This window comes from Odocoileus virginianus, chromosome 3 (assembly GCF_023699985.2).
Source record: "Odocoileus virginianus isolate 20LAN1187 ecotype Illinois chromosome 3, Ovbor_1.2, whole genome shotgun sequence".
NCBI lineage: Eukaryota > Metazoa > Chordata > Mammalia > Artiodactyla > Cervidae > Odocoileus > Odocoileus virginianus.
In genome coordinates this window covers 48,981,898-49,000,798 of record NC_069676.1, presented here as the reverse complement: position 1 = coordinate 49,000,798, position 18,901 = coordinate 48,981,898, and the positions used below count along the sequence as shown (strand labels likewise).

The 18,901-nt window shown below is 44.5% G+C and overlaps 2 protein-coding genes and 1 long non-coding RNA gene across 7 annotated transcripts in view; 1 reads left to right on the top strand and 2 right to left on the bottom strand.

Annotated features, from left to right (window-relative positions):
* Positions 1–18,901, bottom strand: part of LOC110143238 (protocadherin gamma-C4) — a 180,480-nt gene that overhangs the window by 152,355 nt on the left and 9,224 nt on the right. Inside the window, exon 1 of one of the 5 annotated variants that reach the window (XM_070465522.1) lies at positions 8,843–11,402. The exons of 2 other annotated variants lie outside the window; for them this stretch is intronic. In XM_070465522.1, coding sequence (XP_070321623.1) covers positions 8,843–11,227 — 2,385 coding nt within the window. In that variant the 5' untranslated portion in view covers positions 11,228–11,402. Of the gene's footprint in view, positions 1–4; positions 2,726–4,307; positions 7,020–8,842; positions 11,403–18,901 lie in introns of those variants that run through there. 2 more of the 5 variants (XM_070465514.1, XM_070465513.1) reach the window with 2 other exon arrangements.
* On the top strand, positions 853–4,637 carry LOC139034407 (uncharacterized). The gene is made up of 2 exons (XR_011486879.1): positions 853–1,026; positions 4,341–4,637. It is a non-coding gene; the product is annotated as an uncharacterized lncRNA (long non-coding RNA).
* LOC110143239 (protocadherin gamma-A3-like) lies at positions 14,272–18,896 on the bottom strand. Its single transcript, XM_070465531.1, has one exon. It carries the CDS (start codon positions 16,402–16,404, stop codon positions 14,350–14,352), a length of 2,055 nt encoding a protein of 684 aa, XP_070321632.1. The 5' UTR covers positions 16,405–18,896; the 3' UTR covers positions 14,272–14,349.

The window sequence follows — 18,901 nt, the reverse complement described above, 5'->3', positions numbered from 1 at the left end:
TCACCTTTAGAATAGTATCCGGGGCAAATGGGACTCCAGCATCTCCATGATTAGTACTTGGCACCCAAGAGGCATCTTCGCAGAGGAGATCCTGAGGGGGAACCACTTCTGGGGTGATATTGAGAAAATTAAATTCTGTCTTAGCTGTTTGAGAGGCAACGCACAGATTGTAGGAATAGGGCAATGTTCCCTCACTGTAGTTGGGGAGAACCCCAGGTCCAGGCTTGACACAGAGACCAGGCTTAAAGCAGCCCCAAGCAGTGGGGCTGGAGGAGCGCCGCAGGTGCAGGGCGACCGCCAGAATCACTGCCAGGAGGAAGAGCACAGAGATCAAGGCCAAGGCCACCACCAGGTAAAACTGCAGCTCAGCCTGGGGGTCAGAGGGTGCGGGCCGGTCACTGAGGTCCGGCAGCGCCTCCTGCAGGCTGTCGGCGAAAACCAGGAGCAGCGTGGCGGTGGCCGAGAGGGGCGGCTGTCCCCCATCGCGCACAGCGACCAGCAGGCGCTGGCGGGCCGCGTCCCTGTCGCCCAAGGCCCGCGCCGTGCGCACCTCGCCCGTGCGCAGACCCACGCTGAACAGTCCGGGCTCGCTGGCCTGCAGCACGTGGTAGGACAGCCAGGCGTTGTGTCCAGAGTCTGCGTCCACCGCCACCACCTTGGTGACCAGGTAGCCGGGCTGCGCGGCGCGGGGCACCGTGTCGAAGAGCGCCGAGCCGTCGGGCCCCAGCGCCGGGTACAGCACCCTGGGCGCGTTGTCGTTGCGGTCGCCCACCAGCACGCGCAGGCTCACGTTGGAGCTGAGCGCTGGAGAGCCGTGGTCGCGGGCCTGCAGCGTCAGCTCGAAGGCGCGCAGCTGCTCGTGGTCAAAGGCGCGTTGCGCGAACACCACGCCGCTCTGCGGGTTCAAGGACACGTAGGACAACAGCGCGCGTGGCTCCAGGTCGCTGGCCACGATGGAGTAGGAGACATGGCCGTTGGGCCCTAGGTCAGGGTCGGAGGCGCTGACATGCGCGATGGAAGCACCAGGTGGGTTGTTTTCTGGCACGTGGACCACGTAGGAGGCCTGATGGAAAACCGGAGTGTTGTCGTTGACATCTGCGATGTGCAGAGTGATGGTTATACTAGAGGAGAGGGGCGGCTTGCCTTTGTCGGTGGCCATTACTGTGATATTGTATTCTGAGATCTCCTCTCGGTTCAGGGTCCTGTCTGTCGTTAGCTTGTAATAGTTCTTCGAATAAGATTTCAATATAAACTCGGCCTTTCCCAAGATTTGGCAGTAAACTTCTCCATTTTCTCCAGCATCTCTATCTTTAGTTTTTATTAAGGCGATCACTGTTCCTGGTGGTGAATCCTCTGGTAGGGGAGTAAATACTGAAGTCACAATCACTTCAGGTGCACAATCATTCTCATCGAGAATTTCGACTTGGACACTGCAGTGGGCTGCTAGATCTCCAGGATCTTTTGCTTCTATACGAAGAGTGTAACTATTAGCAATTTCAAAATCAAAATCATTGTTTGACGTGATTTCTCCTGTTCTTTGATTTAAGTTAAAAAACTGTTTCACTTGTTCATCCACATTATGAAAGGAGTAGGTGATCTCCGCGTTGACTCCTTCGTCCTGATCGGTGGCTGTCACTCGAAGTACTAAGAAGCCAGGTGGCACACCCTCTTGCAGGCTGACTCTGTACACGTCCTGGCTGAACACTGGGGGGTTATCATTGGCATCTGTGACTTGAATTTGGATCTGGGTGGTGCCACTCTGGGGTGGGTCCCCACCGTCTATAGCTGTCAGTAGCAGCTGGTGAAAATTCTGCTCTTCTCTGTCCAGAGAATGTTTCAGAATCAACTCAGGATATTTACGTCCATCTGGAGTCTGTTTCTCTGTGAGATCAAAGTACTCGTTGTCACTAAGGTAATATCTTTGCAGTGAATTAGGACCAGCATCCGAATCTAGTGCCGGGTCTAGTGGAAATGTTTTACCTGGCTTAGTGGATTCTCCAATTTTTAAATCAATCTTACTCTGTTTGAATAGCGGAGTATTGTCATTTATATCCTCTACTATTACTGTTACATGGAAAATATTCAGTGGGTTTTCGGCGACAGTATCGAAATCCAGAATGCACAGAGGCTTCTTCCCACAAATCTCCTCTCGGTCTATTCTGTTACTCACAAGTAAGTCACCGCTTTCAGGTTTTACAACGAAATATTCCTTCTCCGCGCTAATCCGCAGCTTCCGGGCCGACAAGTCCGGGACACTGAGCCCTAGATCTTTAGCAAGATTTCCTACAACCGAGTTTTTGGCCAGCTCCTCGGGAATTGAGTAGCGAATTTGGTCTGGGAGAGCCCCGCGAAATAAAGATAGCAGGAACGGTAACAGTACCTGCCGCCACCGCGTCCGGCCGCTCGTCTCAGTGCTCCGCTTCATCCCGTCTCCCTCCACTGCTGCTCTGCTTCTTGGTCGGGAAGAGAAGCCCTCCGGGGTGGCAAAATCCGGGGTAGGGTCACTTTTTCCTGCTTTTGTTTTTGTATCCAAACCTGTACTGGCCTCCTCGGTGTGGTTGGTTTGAGCAGGAAGTTACCCTCTTGGAGGCTCCCAAATGCGTCTCTGATTATCTTCTCTCTCTTCTTTTGACCTACAGCGACGCCCAGAGGCTTTTCCGAGAAACTGCACTAATGTGTTCTAAAGGTGTTGGAAAAAACTATTTTTCTCCTTTTTTTTTTTTAACTTATAAGGAGTATTTGTTTTTAAGTAGGCATACATTCATACAATTCCAGATTCAAAAGGTACACATATCATGTTTTCCAGGATCTCCCTCTCTGCTTTCAACAACACATTTCTCTCAGGAGAAATGAGTGTTATGGTTTTAGTGTATCATTCCATTAGTATGTTTTGTATCATTCAGCAGAATTTTATAAATGTTCTCCCTTGGTTTTAGACAAAAAAGGAAGTAAACAATATTCCATGTTCTATATCTTGCTTATTTCACTCATTATGTCTTGAAGATAACATTTTCTGACAGTAGGACATAAAGAGGTTTTCTATTTTTAATTTCTTATAGTTATGTACTAGCCCATCATATAATTGTGCAACAATGTAACCAGAAATATTATTTTCTAAAAGAAACCCAATGTCCATTCAAACAATGTATTTCTCATGTTATACTAGTTATAAATAGTCTATAGACCTCCTAGGCACCAAAAAAGAAAAAAAAAAGTATCACTCTGATTCTAGAAATGCATTTTTAACCCAAGAATCCAAATATGTCTGTCATAGTCTCAGGACAATTGATATTTCCAAATTATATTTTTAAGCTTCACTATTTTAAATGATCTCTCCTCAGATACGATTTGCTTCTCAATATACATTTATTATCAGTATTTTCTTTTTCCACTCCCCATGCCAGTTACATGTATCATACACATTCTTCTTTTACTCTATGGATTACACCACAATTTCCCATGAAGACAACAGCATTTAGAAACTTAAACTCTTCTTCTTAAGCTTAATTGAGGCATAGTTCAATTAAGCTTTCCTTAGAAATCAAAAAGGGTCTCATAGTGATACCATAATAGGTAGTTTAGAAGTTATTAAAATCACTTCTGCAATCTATTAAATATGAGTGGAATTAAATGGGTAATATTTTTGACAATCACCTGCACCAAAGAAATCTTACATAGTCACTGCATGTCACAAACTGTAACAACACAATATGTGAAATGTACCAATCCAATTGAGAAACTATCCCTGTGAAAGTTATATCCAAAATTTAAATATATTCCCCAATATTTATTAAGTGTTATTGTTTAATCATAATAGAAAACACCTGTCTCAAAGGAAAGAAAAGCAAATTTCAAGCAAAACACAGTAGGGTGTAAAAAGAGGAAATTTAAAAATACTCAATAGAGATGAAATAATGGCCTCATACAAGAGAATGTGTTAATATGAATTTACACAATTTCTTCCTATTTCATAATTCTAGTCTATCCTTTCAGTAATGCCTAAAGAATAATGGCTTTAAAGATGTGAGATGTTACAAGTATAAAATTAAGAAATTGCTACTGACACTGTAACCAAATGAAGATTACAAAAGATAAATAACAACTTTTAGGTGTAGTAACTGTTACTGATCATTACTGAAGGATCATCTAAAGACACTAAAGTGTCTTTCCACTTTAAAGCAACAGAATACTAAACAAGAAGTGTTTTATTGATCTACATATGTACACACACACATATATATGAAATATAATTGGAGACATTTATGCAGTTCTCTCCCTACGTTTCAGTGTGGCAAGATTTGACTCACCTGATTAAGACTGAATTCTCCTTTTGTTTCTAGTAAATCTTGAGATATCAGGAGAGGCTCGCTTTTCCCACAGCTCTCCTGACTGATGAGCGTGTCCGCATAGTTCGGCTGCGGGAAGATCACGTGACTCCCCCGAGAGTCCGCGGTGAGCGAGACCTCGTGCGAATAGGTCTGCAGGAAAGCCCGCACCCCGTCCACGCCCACAAACTGAGACGCCGGCACGCCAGCCAACCCGCTGCCCGAAGCCTGGAGCAGACGCGACGTGTGCCAATGCCGCAGTCTGAGCGCCAGCAGCACAATGACAAAGGCGAGGAAGACACAGGAGACCGCGGCCACCGCCACCACCAGGTAGAGTGTGAGGCCGGAGTCGTCGGGGTCCACTGAGGGCTTGAGGCTGCCTAGGTCAGTCAGGACGTCTGGGATGCTGTCAGCCACAGCCACGGTGAGCGTGACGGTGGCCGAGAGAGGGGGCTGGCCGTGGTCCTGGACCGCCACCACCAGGCTCTGCTTGAGCGCGTCTCTGTCCAGCAGCGCCCGCGCTGTGCGCACCTCGCCCGTGTGCAGCCCCACCGCGAAGAGCCCTGGCTCGCTGGCCTTGAGCAGGCGGTAGGACAGCCAGGCGTTCTGTCCCGAGTCTCTGTCCACTGCCACCACCTTGGTGACCAGGTAGCCGGGCTCTGCGGAGCGGGGTGCCAGCTCCACACCGGTAGAACCATCAGTGGGGAGGGTGGGGTATAGGATTTCAGGTGCATTGTCATTCTGGTCCAGCACAAATATGCTCAGAGACACGTTGCTGCTGAGTGGTGGGTCCCCGCTGTCACTAGCAGTCACCAGTAGCTGCAGGTCTCTAACTTGCTCATAGTCAAAGGACTGCAAAGCATACAGGACTCCTGTGTCCTTGTTTATAGAGACGTAGGTGGAGAGAGGCGACCCCTGTAGTGTGTCTTCAGCCAGAAAGTAAGTAACCCTTGAGTTCTGGTTACTATCAGGGTCATGGGCGGTCACAGAGAAGATGGAGGCTCCCCTGGGGTTGTTTTCTGGAATGTAGGCCATGTAGGAAGCATGAGGGAAGGCAGGTGGATTGTCATTGACATCTGCCACGTTCAGTGAGATGTATGTTTCTGTAGACAATGGCGGAGTTCCATGGTCAGTGGCAGTTACAGTGATGTTATATTCTGAGACCTCTTCCCTATCCAGAGCCCTGTGTGTCGACAACCGATAATAATTTCCATAGGTCTTTTCAAGTGTGAATGGCAGGTTATCCAGAATGGAACATGTGACAAGGCCATTCTCTCCTGAATCACTGTCATGCACATTGAAAAGTGCAATTACTGTGCCTGGGGAAGAAGTTTCTTGGATAGAGCTGGTGAGAGATGTAACTGTGACTTCTGGAGCATTGTCATTTACATCCAGAATTGTTACCAGTACCTTACTTCTGGCTCGGAGACCAGGTCCATCGTGGGCTTCTACATCTATATCATAGAATCCAGAGTCCTCATAATCCAAACCTCCCAATATGGTTATGTCCCCAGTAAGAGAATTCAATTGGAATAGCTGGGATATTTTATCTCTTACTTTCCGGAAAGAGTATGTGACTTCTCCATTGGCTCCTTCATCTGGATCAGTGGCTTTTACAGTAAGTAGCCTGGAGCCCACCGTCACATTCTCCCACACACTGATGTGATACTCGGGCTGAGTGAATACCGGGGCATTGTCGTTGGTATCCACAAGTGTTACAAGAATCCTGGCTGTGCCAGAGTAAACCGGGTCGCCTCCATCAAAGGCGGTCAGAATGAGGTGGTGAACCGCCTCTTCCTCACGGTCCAGGGCGTGCTCCAGTACCAGCTCGGGATACTTAATCCCATCGGCTCCGCTTTGCACGTCTAGGGAGAAGTGGACATTCGAGCTGAGCTGGTAACCCTGTAGGGAGTTTATCCCTATATCCGGATCAAAAGCTTCAGGAAGAGGAAACCTTGTCCCAGGGTTTTCACTTTCAGAGACTTTTATTTCCCTTTGCTCTGCCCCAAAGTCGGGCGCATTATCATTAGTATCAGTTATTTCCACTTCAACTCCAAAAATCTTCACTTTGTCTTCTAAGAGAATCTCTAGGTTTACTACACACTTGGGAGATCTGTCACAGAGCTCCTCCCGATCTATCCTGCCCGCGGTGACCAAGCTGCCGCTTCGCGGGTTCAGAGCAAAGAGCTGCGTCCTACCTCTGGAGACGATGCGAACTCCGCGCTTCGCCAGCTCTCGGGGCTCCAGCCCCAGGTCCTTGGCGATGTTGCCCACTAAGGAGCCCTTCTCCAGCTCCTCAGGCACCGAGTAGCGGATCTGTTCGGCCCGGATTTTCCACAGGGCCCCCAGGAGAACACAGATCCAGATTAGCCAGCTGCAGTTTGGGCAGAAAGGAGACGCCATGACAGCCCCGCGGCGGAATAGCTTGCGCTTGGGTGTTCCCTCGGTGGAGGCTTGGGGATCCCCAGGATCTTTGGGGTCTAGGATAAGGTACTTTCACCGTTGGATGCTGGAGCTCTCGGGGGTCCAGTTCGAAGAAGCTTTCTAAAACCCCAAAGCCAGTGAGTTGTGATGCAGAAATCTTGTGGAACGGATTAAATTCCTGGTTCTTTTTTCCCCTGATTGGTGAACAGCGACACTCAGAGTCCTAACTTGTTACTGCAATCTATTCTTGGTAAAGAAAGGATCGCTTGTACACCATTTCTTTTCCGTGTTCAATTTTCTCCAAAATAATGAAAACCAAACATCTGCTGTTTAATTTGCAGTGAAAATCTATAATTGATACAAATCTTGCTGTACAGTAAGCCTGATAATTTATTTTTTCAGAGACAAGGTTTTTTTGCAAGAATTTTTCTACCTCTTTTAAGTTCGTTGCATTATTTATTCTCATAGCTCAATTTCAATTTGCATTGCAAAAAGGATATGTTTACCCCTCCCAAAAACAAGGTTATACTTGAAGAACAGGAGAATAAATATTTGAAAAGACAGTGTCAAAGAAGTTGGAGATCTGGGCTCTAGTCTCAACCTACACAGAAACAAGTTTTCTCACATGATTGACCCTTAAAATATGGGGCAAGTTTTTAATTCCCTTGTTAGAAAGTATCTTACTATTTAAGAGCTAGTTTTACCCCTTTGCAAATGGGCTTGACAAATATGGTAATAGTTTTGGGAAGGATATTTGCTCATTAATTTTATATAAGAAGATTCGAGACCACAGGTTATGTCTGTGAGGATCATGTTCACAGTGAGTCCTCAAACTCTAGAATAGCACATTTTATTGTGTATATACGCGAATAATTTTTCAATGCTTAACAAACGAGTCATTAATGAAGCTGCAAAACCTAAAACAATGCATAGATAACTGATGTTAAAAGAAGTAATAGAAGGTAAAAAGACAGAAAAGTTAAACTGAAGCACTATAAAGGGCATATGGTGTTTCAGTGATCTTCTCCACATTAAGACACATCCAGAAGGTATTATCTTACTATTACTTATAACTTTAGTTTTGATTTTAGAAATAATTGATAAAAAGGAAATATTTTAATAATTATATATATTATCATTGCATGTTTTATAGTCTTCTTATTCATGAATACTTAGAGCAGTTTACTAATCTGAGAAAATTTGAGATAAAGCACCAAGTACTCAGTTCTTTGATTATTACTCACATAATATTTAGTTTCTAGAAATTACTCAAATTTTTATCAGACTCAAAACTCCATTAATTATTCAGAACTTTTAAAATTCTCTGACTTTGGAGAGTAGGTTGAAGGTATTTTTCACAATCCTCAAAAGACCCACAACTTTCTGGGTGTTGGGAGGTAAAATAAAATGTTTTGAAAAACATCTGACTCACTTATCAGAAGTCTATGTTAAAAAATTATGGAAAAGTCTCTGTATACAACAAAATGTCCATTACATTCCTCATTATAGCAGTGACAAAGTAGATAGGGTATAAAAACTATTTAAAGATGGTCAAGAAAATTACCCTTGACAGTTTACAAAATGGGAAAAAAGACCCAAAGTTAGTGATTCAAATATGAAACCTGTCCGTCTTTGCTACATATGATAAAGCAAAAAAGTGCTAAGAGACTTAACTATTGAAGGTTATATTAATACATCACAGAAAAAGATAAACAACAACTAAAATGTATTTGATGAAGATGAACAAAAATTTTAACTTAAGAAAGAAATGTTAGTACATTTACAATCTTGAAAAAAAGGCATATTACACATCAACTATGTAAGGGCAGTGCTATTACTAAGGGCAGTGACAGAAAAAGCTGTTTTTAGCAGGATTTGCTGACGTATAGAAATGCCGAGAGTACAAATTGAGAGGAAACAACTAGTAGTAATTAACCACCAAGACTACTGAGCAATTAGGAAACCAATCTCAACCCATCCAATATACCTCCTCTCACTGCCATCACTAGAACAATGAACAAGGACCAAAATTAATGACGCACTATTGAAAATAAAATACAGCAATAAAATTTAAGTAAGTCTGCAAAACTCACCTGATGGGAAAAAGAGGAATCATAGGCGATTTGAGGGTCTTCATTACTGGTATCTATATCCATAGAAGGATCTTCACCTAGGAGATCCCCAGGGGGAGCCGTTTCCAGGGTCACATTGTGAAAATTAAATTCTGTCTTAGTTGATTGTGAAGCAACGCACAGATTGTAGGAATAGGGCAATGTTCCCTCACTGTAGTGGGGGAGAACCCCAGGTCCAGGCTTGGAACTGAGACCAGGCTTAAAGCAGCCCCAAGCAGTGGGGCTGGAGGAGCCTCGCAGGTGCAGGGCGACCGCCAGAATCACTGCCAGAAGGAAAAGCACAGAGATCAAGGCCAAGGTCACCACAAGGTAAAACCGCAGCTCAGCCTGGGGGTCAGAGGGTGCGGGCCGGTCACTGAGGTCCGGCAGCGCCTCCTGCAGGCTGTCGGCGAAAACCAGGAGCAGCGTGGCGGTGGCCGAGAGGGGCGGCTGTCCCCCATCGCGCACAGCGACCAGCAGGCGCTGGCGGGCCGCGTCCCTGTCGCCCAAGGCCCTCGCCGTGCGCACCTCGCCCGTGCGCAGACCCACGCTGAACAGTCCGGGCTCGCTGGCCTGCAGCACGTGGTAGGACAGCCAGGCGTTGTGTCCAGAGTCTGCGTCCACCGCCACCACCTTGGTGACCAGGTAGCCGGGCTGCGCGGCGCGGGGCACCGTGTCGAAGAGCGCCGAGCCGTCGGGCCCCAGCGCCGGATACAGCACCCTGGGGGCGTTGTCGTTGCGGTCGCCCACCAGCACGCGCAGGCTCACGTTGGAACTGAGCGCGGGCGAGCCGTGGTCGCGGGCCTGCAGCGTCAGCTCGAAGGCGCGCAGCTGCTCGTGGTCGAAGGCGCGTTGCGCGAACACCACGCCGCTCTGCGGGTTCACGGACACGTAGGACAACAGCACGCCGGGCTCCAGGTCGCTGGCCATGATTGAGTAGGAGACGTGGCCATTGGGCCCTAGGTCAGGGTCGGAGGCGCTGACATGCGCGATGGAAGCGCCAGGCGGGTTATTTTCTGCCACGTGGACCACATAGGTGCCCTGGTGGAAAACTGGAGCATTGTCGTTGACATCGCGGATATGTAGGGTGATGCTTGTACTGGAGGAAAGGGCAGGCTTGCCTTTGTCAGTGGCTGCAATGGTGACATTGTACTCTGCCTTCTGCTCTCGGTCTAGGGCACCATCAATCACTAGCTTGTAGTAATTCTTAGAGGTGGATTCTAATTTGAAGGGAACTTCTTCCTGAATATAGCATGTTACCAAACCATTTTGCTCAGAATCCTGGTCTTGCACTTTAATGAGGGCTATTACAGTTCCTAGGTCTGAGCCCTCAGGAATCTGGTTAGAGAAGGACATGAATGTCACCTCTGGGGCATTGTCATTCTCATCAACAATTTCAATCTGAACATTACAGTGAGCCGTGTGTACACCTCCATCCTTGGCTTCAATGCCCAACATATATCTACTTGTCCCCTCAAAGTCCAATGTACCATTGGTTGTGATGTCACCAGTATTTGGATTGAGAATGAAGAGGAGGCTGGTACTTGCTGGGGCATTGAGGAAGGCATAGGTGATTTCTGCATTAATGCCCTCGTCCTGGTCAGTGGCCATCACCTGCAGCACGGAGGTTCCCCGGGGCACATTTTCTTGGAGGCTAACCCTGTAAGTGTCCTGGCTGAACACTGGAGCATTATCATTGGCATCAGTGACCTGTATCCGGATCAGGGTAGTGCCACTTAAAGGAGGGTCCCCACCATCCATGGCAGTCAGGATTAAACTGTGGGAATCCTGCTGTTCTCTGTCCAGAGGTTTTTCCAGCAGTAACTCTGGGTATTTACTTCCATCAGGACTTTGCTTTGTTGACAGAGAGAAGTGCTCATTGTGGCTGATGAAATATTTCTTCAGTGAGTTACTTTCTACATCTGCATCTTGCGCAGAATCCAGAGGGAATTTTACCCCTGGTAAGGCTAACTCAGAGATTTCCAAGTCAATGCTTTTTGTAATGAAATGTGGTGCATTGTCATTAATATCTTGAATTGCAACACTTATATGGAAAATAGTCATTGGATTGTCAGCAACCATTTCAAATTCTACAGTACACTCAGATTTTCTCCCACAAATCTTCTCTCGATCTATCCTGCCACTCACTAGCAAATCCCCATTCTCTGCTCTCAGGCTGAAAAAGTCCTCTGCACTAATCTGCAGTTTTCGAGCTGGCAACTCCTGGACACTGAGCCTTAGATCCTTGGCCAGGTTCCCCACCCTTGAGCCCTTGTCCAGCTCCTCTGCAATAGAGTACTGGATCTGCTGGGAGATTGCCCCGCGCAACAATGACAGCAGGAAGAGAAACAGTACCTGACTTTTCATTGTTTCAGCTTTTCTGAAGCTCCTAAGAATTTCTTGAACTCTCTGGGAAGCTGCTCTTCAAGATGTCTCTGGGATGTTTAAATAATCAACACAGCACCCTGGACTTCTGTGATTTGAGGGTATGACTTGTCAGGCACTTAAGGTTGCACAGGAGGCGCGTCTGCATTCTGATGCATACAGGACAAAGCAAGAAAGAAAACACTTCCGGCCACTCCTGCAGAACTGAGAACGCTTATCTTCCCTTTGGTCAACAGCGGCACCAGGAGGTTGCCTGAGAAAACTGCATATTACCCAACTACCTATTCCTCAAAGTTGTAAGCTCTTGAATCTATCAATATATATCTTGTCTTTTTATTTTTTAGAAAGAACAAACTATTCAGATTTTCCCTTCAAATCTGATACTGTGTAGATTTTCATCATTTAAAAGTTGCCATCATTTTATTCTTCTTTCTTCATTAAAGATTTTCCATAAGGCATACAGCTTTTATTTATTTATTTATTTTTTTGGAGGGCAAAAATATCTTCAGTGAGTCTACTATATTTATAAACACTGGCATGACTAGTATGGATGTAACTAATTAGATTATTGTTAGTGGATAAAAACATTTAATCTTTGGAAAAAAGAGAAAGTAAAAATCCTAGACTTATTTACTATATCGCTCAACATTTTAAAGTATATGTAACCTTCCCATTAAGTACAAAGGAGCCTGATAGTTTGTTAAAGAGACCAATCTAGTATTTGAGCACACATCTGCTTTTATAAAACTAAATCTCATGTAAGTATATTTATTTTAATGACATCAGTGCTTTTTTACTATATGATTTTATACACAAATACTCCTTAATGCCAATACTCAGTTCCAGTCAATTTACACATTAATAAGTGTAATGTGTAAATTGTGATTTGATCACTGGTAAATCTTTCAGAGGAATTGAAAGTTCTTAGACACTCCCATTTTGAAACTTACCTATACTCCTTAAACCAGTCTTAGGTAAGTAAAACAGACAAACACCTTTATTTCAAATGCACTACCAGATTAGATACCAACCAAACAATTTATTCTGTTACCCTGCGGTGCTAATCCATACTCCTTTTACATTCCAGTCAAGACAGATTATTGTTTTCCTAAGACAGCCTTTCCCTTGTTTGCCCTACTTCGTGTCTTGATACTTTCTGTTCCTTTTATGATAAACCCTCCTCCCCTTTTATTGCAATGAAGTCTTGCCTATCCTTAAAAAATCCTTTCTAGTGAAAATGGCATGTCTGAGACTTCTTATCATCCATGAAAATAGATGCCTTTTTACTCTATGTATTTTCCCAATATATGTGTAGGTTATATTTTACATGAAATTCTTAGAAAATTCTCTTTGAACATCTAAAGTTCCTGTGGCCCTAGCCATTTAATATTTTTTCTCATTATAAGGAAAGTTACATTAGTATCATAAAGATCTTTCCTAACAAATATTCCAAAGGTAATGTGCCTTTTTTCTGTGGTGCATTTGCAGGTTTGAATGAGACTACACCCTTCTCTGTTTTCAGCTATTTTGTTCAGGCCCTTTTGTCACTCACGTTTGAATGTATCCCTTCCTAACACACTGAAGGAGAGATGTACTCCTTTGTTTAAGACCTAATGAAATCTATTTAGGCCTAATTTTGGATGACTCTCTGGTGTAACTTTATGGGTGAAAATAATTTCATAAATTTCAAAATGGGTCAACAATTTATAGCTCAAGAAAGTTGCAGGATGCATGGGACTTCCCTGGTGCTCCAGTGGCTAACATTCCATGCTCCCAACTCAGGGGGCCAGGTTCAATACCATGTAAGAGAACTAGATCCCATATGCTACAAGGAAGATTGAAGATCCTGAGTGCTGTGACCAAGACTCAGTGCAGTCAAATAAATATATAAATATTTTTATAAAAAGTTTTAGGGCTCCTTTTCCATGGTTCGAGTGGATGGTCTGAAAATCTCTTAAAGAGGCTAAGACATATCTCCTTACATTTTATAATCTGTCTCAAAGGACAAGGAATGCCACTCCAAGGCTCACAACTGTTTAGGCAATTGAGCTTCCCACCTTCAGAGAAAAGGCTGAAATCCATATGGATACACACGAATACACACACTTTAAAGTATACCAAGTAGGGGCTACATGCCAGGTAAAAGAATTTTACAAACCTCTATTTTTTACCCTATCATTTTTATGTTATCAGGATGAATCCAGTTTGGTCTGTCTTGGAAGGAGTTAAGCATCATATTATTAGAGCCTAAAATACTATATACTTGTTTATCAGGATAGGCTAGGTAGGTTGAAGTGACAAACTTCATTATCACAGCGATTTAAAATAAAACATCTACTTATCACAGGTATACAAATCAATGTTGAGTCAACCACAGGGCTCTTCTTTCATTGCAGTCATTCAAGGACTTAGATAGGAGGCACAGTCACAATTTCAAAGAATAAGTTAGAGATCTGGTAATTCTTACAATGACAACTAGGATTTCCTCTGGGAAGAGAGTCACATAATCTACTTACAATGTATTGGTCAGAAATATTTACTAGGCCCACTCAGCTACACTAGGCAAGGAAGTGCAGCCCCATCACAATCCCAGAAGAAGAGAAGAATACATTTAAACAAAAGAACCAATGACTACTTCATTGCCTTATTTTCAATTAAATGTGTATTAAAAATTTATAATAACCACAGTGGCATAACTGTCCTTTAAAATATTAAAAGAAAGAAAGAAACTCACCTGGAGCTCGTTGGAGTCACCTTTCATTTCCAGTAAATCTTGAGATATCAGGAGAGGCTCGCTTTTCCCACAGCTCTCCTGACTGATGAGCGTGTCCGCATAGTTCGGCTGCGGGAAGATCACGTGACTCCCCCGAGAGTCCGCGGTGAGCGAGACCTCGTGCGAATAGGTCTGCAGGAAAGCCCGCACCCCGTCCACGCCCACAAACTGAGACGCCGGCACGCCAGCCAACCCGCTGCCCGAAGCCTGGAGCAGACGCGACGTGTGCCAATGCCGCAGTCTGAGCGCCAGCAGCACAATGACAAAGGCGAGGAAGACACAGGAGACCGCGGCCACCGCCACCACCAGGTAGAGTGTGAGGCCGGAGTCGTCAGGGGTCCACTGAGGGCTTGAGGCTGCCTAGGTCAGTCAGGACGTCTGGGATGCTGTCAGCCACAGCCACGGTGAGCGTGACGGTGGCCGAGAGAGGGGGCTGGCCGTGGTCCTGGACCGCCACCACCAGGCTCTGCTTGAGCGCGTCTCTGTCCAGCAGCGCCCGCGCTGTGCGCACCTCGCCCGTGTGCAGCCCCACCGCGAAGAGGCCTGGCTCGCTGGCCTTGAGCAGGCGGTAGGACAGCCAGGCGTTCTGTCCCGAGTCTCTGTCCACTGCCACCACCTTGGTGACCAGGTAGCCGGGCTCCGCGGAGCGGGGTGCCAGCTCCACACCGGTAGAACCATCAGTGGGGAGGGCGGGATATAGAATCTCAGGTGTGTTGTCATTCTGGTCCAGCACAAATATGCTCAGAGACACGTTGCTGCTGAGTGGAGGGTTCCCACTGTCACTAGCCGTCACTAGTAGCTTCAGGTCTCTAACCTGCTCAAAGTCAAAGGAGTGCAGAGCATACAGGACTCCAGTGTCTGAGTTTATGGAGATGTAGGTGGAGAGAGGCGCCCCTTGGATGGTATCCTCAGTCAGTGCATAGGTAATGTGGGCATTCTCAATGCTGTCAGGGTCATGGGCGGTCACGGAGAAGATGGAGGTTCCCCTGGGGTTGTTTTCAGGAATGTAGGCAGAATAGGAGGCATGAGTGAAAGCCGGTGGGTTGTCGTTGATGTCTGCCACATGTAGGGTGATGTGTGTGTCTGTGGACAGTGGCGGACTACCCCCATCTGTAGCTCTCAGAGTGATGTTATATTCAGACTCCTGTTCACGGTCCAGAGACCTGGCTGTCACTAAGCAGTAATATTGGTTTATTGATTTTTCTAAATTAAATGGCATATTTCCCAGGACAAAAACTGTGACCTGTCCATTTTGCCCGGAATCCCGATCATGCACGTTGATAAGGGCAATTTCCCTTCCAGCAGCTGACTCTTCTGGAACTGATCCTGTGAGAGAAGTAATTGTAACTTCTGGGGCATTGTCATTCACATCCAGAACTGTGACCAGAATCTTAGCTCTTGAAAGGAGACCTGGTCCATCTTGTGCTTCTATTTTAATTTCATAGAAAGTAGCATCCTCATAATCTAGATTTTTTAATATTGATAAGTCCCCAGTCACTGAGTTGAGATAAAAAATCTGAGCGATTTTCCCAGGCATTTTATCTAGTACATAGGATACTTGAGCATTGAATCCCTCGTCAGGGTCAGTGGCATTCACTGTGAGCAGCCGGGTGCCTACTGGCAGGTTCTCTTGAACACTTACTCGATACTCAGGCTGGGTAAATACTGGTGGATTGTCATTTGCATCTAGCACTGTCACTTGGATGCCCAAGTTGCCAGACTGCACAGGGTCACCACCATCAGAAGCAATGAGGACAAGTTGGTGAACTTTCTTTTCCTCCCGGTCAAGAGCCCGCTGCAGCACCAGCTCTGGATACTTGGCCCCATCAGTGACACTCTTCACAGCCAGGGAGAAGTAGTCATTGGGGCTGAGCTGATAGTTCAGCAGAGAGTTCGTGCCCACATCTGGGTCAAATGCAGTCTTAAGTGGAAACCGAGTTCCAGGAACTGTTAGTTCACTAATTTTTATTTCTAATTCCTCCATCAGAAAATCAGGAGCATTGTCATTAAGGTCTTTAATTTCTATTTCTACTTCAAAAATGTTCAATTTGTCTTCAACCAGGATGTTAAAACTCACCAGACACTGTGGGCTCTGAGCGCAGAACTCCTCCCGATCTATCCTGTCCGCGGTGACCAAGCTGCCGCTTCTCGGGTTCAGAGCAAAGAGCTGCGTCCTACCTCTGGAGACGATGCGGACTCCCCGCTCTGCCAGCTCCTGGGGCTCCAGCCCCAGGTCCTTGGCGATGTTACCCACGAAGGAACCTTTGTCCAGCTCCTCTGACACCGAATAGCGGATCTGCCCGCATCCGGTCTTGCACAGCGTCCCCAGAAGCACGCATAGCAGGGCCAGTCTTCCGCACTTTCTGAATCTCTGGTAATTGGTCATTTCCGTTTTGGTGAATTATTTTCTCTGAATTGGGTTCCAGTTTCCCAAGGCAGCCTTCAGTCTTATTTTATCAAGGAACTAAGACTTTTGTGGGCCTAATTTATAGGTCACAGAGCTGGCTGACTGACGGGGTGAGCTTTGAGGCAGCCTCGGATCTTCCAAGTGTGATTTGCTGGTTCTTTGCTCTTTGGAAACGAGGAAAAGGACTAGCTCTTCAGTGGCGTTTTCCTTCTTGAGTGGTGAACAGCGACGCTCAGAGGCATAACCGTTCACTGCACCCTCTGACAAATCTAAGTCAGAAATTTTTAAGTTTCCAAGCACCTGAAATTTTTTGCTCAGAGGTAATGGGCTCAGTTTTTGTTTCACATAACTGAACCGCTATATGTTAAAAGATTTAGAGTATCTTCCTTAATAAGCCACGAGTTAACCTGAATGCCACTAATATTGCTTCAAACATGCTGAAGTTATTGTTTTGAAATGTTCAAAGTTTAAGAACTGCACAGAAATATCAGTCATATTTATAAGGTATGCCTCTTGAAATCTTCCCTTCATAGCTTGACATTTTAGTTTCAATATTTTCCATTTAACCCATTCATTAAACACACATATAATTGAGTATCTGACAATATTTGGGGATTTAATGATACAAACACAGCTACTTCCTTCATGGAGTTATAAGGATACAAAAGCAAACAAGGAATTATAGTGCAGTGAGATACTGCCATAAGGTCGGAGGCCAAGGGCAATGAGAGGGCCTCCAACCTGGCCTTGGAGGTTAGCAAAGGGTTTTCCCAAGAAACTTGAGAGGAGTAGATGAGGGAGGGGTAAGGCCTGGATACAAGACAGAATAATATGGCAATACCTAGATGTGAGAGAAAAACCACAGAACTTCAGGGTACTGAAAGTCGTCTGTTTTTCCTGTATTTGTTTTCCTCTCCAAGCACAGTAATAGGAACTCATTTGTCATTTCAATCATGATGCATTATACAGCTATGCATAAGGCATTTATATCATGAAGAATTACTGTATACACTAAAAGGAACTTTGTTTTCAATTTTCCCCAGTTCGTACTTTATTTACTTGCAAAATGTTTGTATTATTCCACAGTGAGTGCCAACTTTATCTCAAAGAAAATTATATAATAGTAATAACACAATGTCCCTCAGGTGCCCTTAAACAGTAAAGAATCACAACATCTTGTGCTCGCTTCAGCAACATTCATATAAAGAATCACAACATCTTAAAGAATGATGGCACCATTATATACATGACTGACTTAGTACAGGATTATTTCCAAATAAAAGATGATCCCAGTTACACAGAATAGTAGTGTATTTTTTGTTCTTTGTTATTAAGTATATAACTAACATACTAAAAGCCAACATGGGAAGAGGAATGGGGGAGGAAAACTTGGCTGTAAGGGGGACTGATGTTGGTGGAGGAACTGGAAACATTTTCAACAGCTGCTGTGAGTAGGAAACTTTGAGAAGAGAAATGTAAAAGGAGAATCTTTAGGGGCAATTATTTGATGTGGTCTCTGACTCCCTTGAGGATATATATTATAAAGATATTTATAAAGATAAAAAGGCAATGTTGTTTCCACATATGAGAAAAATAAAAAGTAACAGGGAACAGACACATCTTAACTATTATACAAACCATGTATTATATTAACACAGCAAATGATAACTCAATTACTCTTAAAGGAACACAGCTACTTTAGAGGCTAATGACATTTTGAACTAAACAGAGATTGCATGACATACCTTCCTGAAACATGGTGAAGCATATCTATTCCTAAACACATCTTTAGTAGGGATCATTCAAATAAAAAAATATGAGGAATCTCTGCTAAACTGAAGGAAAAACATAAAGACTGAGATGAAAACAAACAACTACAGTATTTATTAATATTCATAAATACAAATATAAAGCATAAAAGTATTTAATTTTAAAAGAGGGAGACACTTGAGGAAACAAAAGTCAACATTCATATATCTAACAAAGAACTGTTGATTCAGGAGGATTGGGATGGTTTGCTAAGGGATGAGAAAGAAAGTAGGAGAAACCAGATACCCCAGTTCCTAAGGCTTTTTTTAGTTGTTGTTAATGCATTAATTTTTTTAATTGGAGGATAATTGCTTTACAATATTGTGCTGGTTTCTGCCATACATCAACATGAATCAGCCACAGGTATCCATATGACCCCTCCCTCTTGAACCTAAGGCTCTTTTGATAGCCTAAATATCATCTTCACCTACTAATTCCCGATTTATACTAATGACATAATGATTCTAGCTCCTCTTCCCTGTTACACCATGTGAACACTTAGAACTAGTGAGAAATAATACATGAGGACTATTTCTTAAACTGAACATGTCCACAAAGAAATATGGGAAATAAAAAAGGTATGGTAAACTGTGGAGACAGCTAAGTAATTAGGTAAATTTATTTCTTTTAGCAAAGTAACTCACAGGAATATTGAGAAGAGAGTTTA